The sequence below is a fragment of the Brassica oleracea genome, chromosome C2, assembly GCF_000695525.1.
Source record: "Brassica oleracea var. oleracea cultivar TO1000 chromosome C2, BOL, whole genome shotgun sequence".
Lineage (NCBI taxonomy): Eukaryota > Viridiplantae > Streptophyta > Magnoliopsida > Brassicales > Brassicaceae > Brassica > Brassica oleracea.
Window position 1 is genome coordinate 37788338 of NC_027749.1, and position 7037 is coordinate 37795374.

The 7037-nt window shown below is 40.8% G+C and overlaps 2 protein-coding genes across 2 annotated transcripts; both read left to right on the forward strand.

Annotated features, from left to right (window-relative positions):
* Positions 1–700: 700 nt before the first annotated feature.
* Positions 701–2041, forward strand: LOC106326465 (protein UNUSUAL FLORAL ORGANS). Its single transcript, XM_013764439.1, has one exon. It carries the CDS (start codon positions 701–703, stop codon positions 2039–2041), a length of 1341 nt encoding a protein of 446 aa, XP_013619893.1.
* A 1014-nt stretch (positions 2042–3055) lies between these two features.
* LOC106324156 lies at positions 3056–4396 on the forward strand. Its single transcript, XM_013762174.1, has one exon. The coding sequence runs from the start codon at positions 3056–3058 to the stop codon at positions 4394–4396; it is 1341 nt and encodes a 446-aa protein (XP_013617628.1).
* Positions 4397–7037: the final 2641 nt, after the last annotated feature.

The window sequence follows — 7037 nt, forward strand, 5'->3', positions numbered from 1 at the left end:
TGTCTTCTGCATTTGACTGGTTTAGTTTTTTTTTTTTTTTTTTTTTTTGAAATGGGCTTCTTGACTGGTTTAGTTAGCACACTAGAAAATATAAATAACGTATACTAGTTTAGTTAGCACACTAGAAAATATAAATAACGTATACTAACTTATTTGAAATAATTTATAGCTCATCATACATTAAAAAATAAATATTAATTTAGATACAAAAAGTTCCCTATTATTTCTATACTTATTGGTGTGTCACACTGTACCTTTTTAACAATAAAGAAACACGTTTTCTTTTTATTCTTCAATATAAAGAAGTTATGTGCTTTGTATAAATTCAGTTTACCTTGGTTTTTGCTTTTAACATATTTCATTTACTCTGCCTATATATAAGTTATTCTTTTATATATAAATATATGCCACTTTACTCTGTTGAATATCAAAAACCCATGCAAGAAGTAGAGAGTGACTAGAGAACTACTTTGTCTTCTCTTTGTTACTTCTTCAAAAGCTATATACATACAATCTCCGCCTCTTTTACCTACGATGAGTTTTGCATAACTTTCACAAAAACTTCCCCAAAAAATCACTAAAAGCTAAATCTTCCTTTTTTTCCCAACCAAAGAAGAAAACTCCAAATCCATTTCAGACAGAGAAAATCTCAAATCCCTTTTTCACCGTATCTTTCACATGCCAAAGCCTAAACATCAAAATGGAAAGAAATATGTTCATCACTAACCCATCTGCACACTTACCGTTCTCTTACACCTTCACCAGTAGCAGCAACAGTAGCACAACCACTAGCACAACCACAGATTCAACCTCCGGTCAGTGGATGGACGGTCGGATTTGGAGCAAGCTACCTCCTTCGCTTCTTGACCGTATCATCGCTTTTCTTCCACCTCCAGCGTTTTTCCGGTCACGTTGCGTCTGCAAGAGATTCTACGGTCTACTTTTCTCCAATACTTTCCTCGAGATATATCTACAACTACTTCCTCCCCGACACAACTGTTTCCTCTTCTTCAAACACAAAACCCTCAAAAGCTACATCTACAAGAGAGGAGGTGGAGGAGGAGCAAACGATGATGGTTCCAATAAAGCTGAAGGCTTCTTGTTTGACCCTAATGAAATCAGATGGTATCGTCTCTCTTTTCCTTACATCCCTTCAGGGTTTTATCCTTCAGGTTCATCTGGAGGGTTGGTGAGTTGGGTCTCTGAAGAAGCTGGTCTCAAAACCATTCTATTATGTAACCCTCTTGTTGGATCCGTGAGTCAGTTGCCACCAATGTCAAGGCCAAGGCTGTTCCCTTCGATAGGTCTCTCAGTAACTCCAACTTCCATTGATGTTACCGTCGCCGGAGACGACCTCATATCTCCTTACGCCGTGAAAAACCTCTCCTCGGAGAGTTTCCACGTTGACGCCGGAGGGTTCTTCTCCCTTTGGGCGATGGTTTCTTCTCTGCCGCGGCTTTGTAGCTTGGAATCAGGTAAGATGGTTTACGTGGGAGGCAAGTTTTATTGTATGAACTATAGCCCTTTTAGCGTTTTGTGCTATGAGGTTACGGGAAACCGTTGGATCAAGATCCAAGCTCCGATGAGGAGATTTCTCCGGTCTCCAAGCTTGTTAGAGAGCAAAGGAAGGCTCGTTCTCGTGGCGGCCGTTGAGAAAAGCAAGCTTAACGTTCCCAAAAGCCTTAGGCTTTGGAGTTTGCAGCAAGATAACGCCACGTGGGTCGAGATCGAAAGGATGCCTCAGCCGCTCTACACACAGTTTGCAGTGGAAGAAGGCGGAAAAGGGTTCGAGTGTGTCGGAAACCAAGAGTTTGTAATGATTGTGTTAAGAAGGGCTTCACTTCAGTTGCTGTTTGATATGGTGAGAAAGAGTTGGTTGTGGGTCCCACCGTGTCCATACTCCCGTGGCAGCAGTGGCGGTGTTGGCTCAGGTGGTTCAGAGGGAGAGGTGCTGCAGGGTTTTGCTTATGACCCGGTACTTACTACACCCGTGGTTAGTCTTCTTGATCAGTTAGCACTTCCATTTCCTGGAGCCTGTTAGTTTTTAGGCTTTTGTCAAGAAACTACGTGCCGTTTCCATTTCTAGCGTTAAGACTACTTGTTGCTTTTAGAAAATTGTGTTGCATTAAAAAAACTATGTTGCTTTATCTTATTGCTTTGTATCCTCTGTTTGTAGCCCTTGTAGTAAGATTATATTTTTAATGTCTAATCTTTGACAACTTCTCACTGGTCTCTCCTCCAATCCACTAGACGGTGCTTCATACCATACGGTACCTCCTATATCTGGTTTACTTATAGTTTAATATTTTCTAATATGAACTAATTCCTTTTTACTCGTTTAAGCTTATTTATACAATGGTGAGTGTTTGTTAGTGCTCTTTTGAAATTTGAATGAGTGTTAAAAAAAAACATCATAAAAGTAGAGGTTAGATTATTATTAAACTGATTAACATGGTCTAGCAATCTCTCCCTAACAACCTCAAGAGAGATGTTCTTCATGACTTCTTCATTCATGGTGAATTGGATCTACCTCCCATGGTTTCTTAACTGCTTGGTCCATTAAATAGTGGCTGAAATCTTTAACTCCAGATCCCTCGAGTCCTAATATCATGAAAGTACCTAGAACACCAAGCAGAAAGAATTTGTTTTTAGTTGCAATTTAAGAGATCCCCGTTCGTTGTTTTGAAACTGACTCTATCTTCTTACGTACCTTTCATATCCTGGAATATTTTGGAACTCCTCAGCAACCTTAAACAGATCTTCCGTCTCAACCAAATCAACTTTATTCATACATAAAATGTGTTTTTGGGTTCGATTGGTTAATGCTGTGACTTTAGTTTTTTTGCTTTCGTTTAGACAGAGATATTTTGGCTGACTTTAATTTTTTCTGTTTTGGTCATTTATTTTCAAAGATATCCAAACTAGTAAATAAATGTTTTTGAAAAATTGATTTCCTAATATATTTTAAATTTTTAGCTCTAAATTCATTTTTAAAAGCTAAATCGATAGAGATCTTTCTTCAAATGTTAATAGAAAACTGCCGGAGCGAACGGTTATGGCGATTCTAGAGGCGATTGGAAAACGGTTACAATTCATGCAATGGCTCACCACGATCATGTTGGTTGAGCATGATTCTGATGGCGATGAGTGGCACAACAACCCATGTTCTACCCACACGATGCCCTGTTTCCCCATGTTCAGAATAACTTCTCAACATGATGACGTATTAAGTAAGAGATTTAGTAGAAGTGCCTATAAAAGAGAATGGAACTTCTATCTTCTTCGTACTATTGATGAATTCCTTTCAGAATATCTACATTATCTTTTCAAGCAAAATACGCAAAACACGATGACAGACAATCTCAGACGTGCCATGCAAGACATCGACTTAGGAAGTGAGGACGCTCCCTTTGTTCTTCCCCCTGAAGTGGTGAGACAAGCAGCGGCAGAGAACCGTTTCATCCTTATTGGACGTCCCTCTATGCCTCGTCGACAAAATTTGCGCAACCTTGTTGCCACCATGCCTCGGGTTTGGGGATTGGAAGGACTTGCTCGTGGTCGTGTTATAGAGGGGAGAAGATTCCAATTTTTTTTCCCTTCTGAGGAAGCGATGGATACGGTGGTTCGACGTGGGCCTTGGGCGTATGCAGACAGGATGATTGTCCTTCAACGGTGGACACCTCTGATGGACATGGCGTTGCTCAATTTTATCCCGTTCTGGATCCAAGTGAGGGGTATTCCGCTCCAGTACATGAACCGGGAAGTGATTCTGCATATTGCTCGTGCTATGGGTCATCAATATATCCAGATGGAGTATAATGAAGAAACAGGAGGACAGATGGAGTTTGTGCGGTTTCGTCTTAACTGGGACATCACACAACCACTCAAGTTTCAGAGAAACTTCCAGTTTACTCCTGGTATCAATACTCTCCTTCGTTTTCAGTATGAGCGATTGAGAGGTTTCTGTGAAGTTTGCGGTCTTATCACACATGATTCGGGTCGCTGCTTAAATCAGAATGGAGGACCTGAGGAAGGGCCAGACGATGGAGATGATGGAGCAGATGATCATATGAATGAGGCTGAACATCAGGGCAACCCTGGAGTACATATTGAAGAAATCAACGAGGAGGAGGCGAACGAGGGAGATCAAGATCATTTACGTGAAGTACAAGAAGAGCACCAGCCTGCTGAGATTCAAAGGCCTGAAGATGAAGTGACTGAAGAAGTAATGAGTCCAGAAGAAGAGCCACATGATGATGATTGGCTGTGGGCTGGTGTAGCTATGCCTAACATGTATTCCGACGATATCAACTCAGGAGAAATGTTCTCTATATCTCCGTTTGCAGAATGCTCTGATGGTCGTGCTTCTCTGAAGAGAAAGACATGGTTGGAATAAGCAAATGGGAATAACACCAAGTTCAGGCGTTTTGAGAAAGGGGAATCAAGTGCTGCGCATGGGGGAAGGAAAGAGACTATGACGGAGGAGAGAGTACAAGAAGGAACTGCAGAAGCGCAGACTGATGGCAACATATTGAGAGGCACGGTGGGCCCTGAACCACCACTGCCGCCATGAGGACAGCATGTTGGAACTGTCGAGGTCTAGGCAATGACTCGACAGTTCGACGCCTTAAAGAGATACATAAAAAGTATCTCTTGGACATCATCTGCCTTTCAGAGACAAAGCAAGGAAACGATCTAGTGCGAGATGTTGGGGCACAATTAGGTTTCCAAAATTATGTTTCAGTTCCTCCTAATGGTAGTAGCGGTGGTCTTGTTATCTTTTGGAACCACAATGTTCAGCTTTCTGTTTTAAGTCAATCACCTAATCTCATCGACTGTAAAGTCAGTTTCAATGAAGTTTCTTCTTTCTATTTCACGTTTGTATATGGTCATCCGGTTTCCTCACTACGCCATTACACATGGGAGAGACTTGACCGATGGGGAATAAATAGAAGAAATAAACCCTGGTTACTTCTTGGTGATTGGAATGAAATTCTTGGTAACCATGAGAAGATTGGAGGTCATCTCAGACCGGCTGCATCTTTCCAGACATTTCGAACTTTAGTACGCAATCTTGATCTTGTGGATCTTAAGTCGGTGGGAAACAGATTTTCTTGGGTAGGAAAAAGAGGAGATCATCATGTGCAATGTTGTCTTGACAGAACAATGGCTAATGGTGAATGGCTTAATGATTTTCCTGCATCAGAAACTGAATTCTTGGAAATAGGAGAACCAGATCATAGGCCTTTGGTGACTTTTGTTTCTCATGATATAGAAGAACCAAGGAGACTGTTTCGCTTTGATAACCGTTTGTGTCAGAAGGAGGGGTTTAAAGAGACAATCTCAAGAGGCTGGAAAGGATCCGGGCAATCACAACTGATGAACCTCCCTCTTGCTCAACGTCTGATTAAATGTCGATCTCAAATTTCTACATGGAAAAGATTAAACCGTGTTAATGCAGAAGAACGTATACAGTTGCTTCGGGGTAAACTAGATAGAGCAGTCTGCTCGGCAGCTACAACTGCACAGGAGAAAAACCTCATTATGGAAGACCTCAACCAAGCATATGTAGAAGAAGAAATGTATTGGAAACAAAAGAGCAGAGTTATGTGGTTAAGAGCTGGTGACCGCAACACGTCCTACTTTCACTCAATTACAAAAGCCAGGCGAAACATAATGAATCTCACCTTTATACAAGATGATCATGGAGTTATACAGAGAGGCCACAAAAACATAGCTAAAGTGGCGGAAGACTATTTCCAGAGACTTTATTCATCAACAGCGGATCCTTCAACACACTTTTCTAAAGTGTTTCAAGGTTTCCAGGCAAGAGTAACAGATGAAGTAAATACAGAACTAATTGCTAGAGTGACAGAGGAAGAGATCCAAGCTGCTATCTTTGACATTGGAGGGCATAGAGCCCCAGGGCCTGATGGTTTTTCTGCTATTTTCTACCATAACTATTGGGAGGAGATTAAGCCGGACGTAATTTCCGAGATTATTCAGTTTTTTGATAATGGCAATCTTGATAGTCGACTGAATCACACACATCTTTGCTTAAATCCAAAAGTATATCCTCCGACTGGTATGACTGAGTTTAGGCCTATTGCATTATGTAATGTGGCCTATAAAATCATTTCTAAGGTCCTGGTGAATAGGTTGAAGAAGCATCTGTCTGGCCTTATTACAGAGAATCAAGCCGCTTTCATTCCGGGAAGAATGATTACTGATAATATCATTCTTGCTCATGAGGTGTTCCACAGTCTAAAGGTCAGAAAGAGACAATCTAAATCATATATGGCTGTGAAAACAGATATTACTAAAGCTTATGATAGGCTTGAATGGAATTTCCTTGAAGAAACAATGAGGCGAATGGGATTTCATGATAAGTGGATTACCTGGATTATGAAGTGTATAAGTTCAGTTACTTTTTCTGTGCTCATCAATGGATCACCAGAGGGTTTTATCACACCGCAAAGGGGCATACGACAAGGAGATCCTCTATCACCGTATCTGTTTATTTTGTGTGCTGAAGTTTTATCACACCTAATGAATCAGGCTCAGTTCAGTCGGAGACTCCTAGGCGTAAAAATATCAAATCAAGCGCCAGCCATCAACCACCTGCTCTTTGCAGATGATTCTTTGTTCTTCTCTTTGGCTAATGCAAGATCAGGGACGCAACTTAAAAAGATATTAGAGTTATATGAACAAGTATCTGGTCAGGCTATTAACCTTACGAAGTCATCTATTACTTTTGGGAGTAAGGTTTCACAAGGTGTCAAGACGCAAATGAGAAACATCCTAGGGATACACAATGATGGTGGAATGGGCAAGTATCTTGGACTACCTGAGCAATTTGGTAGAAAAAAGAGTGAAATGTTTGCATACATTATAGACAAAGTCAAGAAAGTAACACAAGGATGGCATCAGAGATATCTATCACATGGAGGAAAAGAAGTTTTACTTAAAGCAATCGCTCTAGCTATGCCTATCTATTCCATGAATGTCTTTAGATTGACTAAAGAAATTTGTGAGGA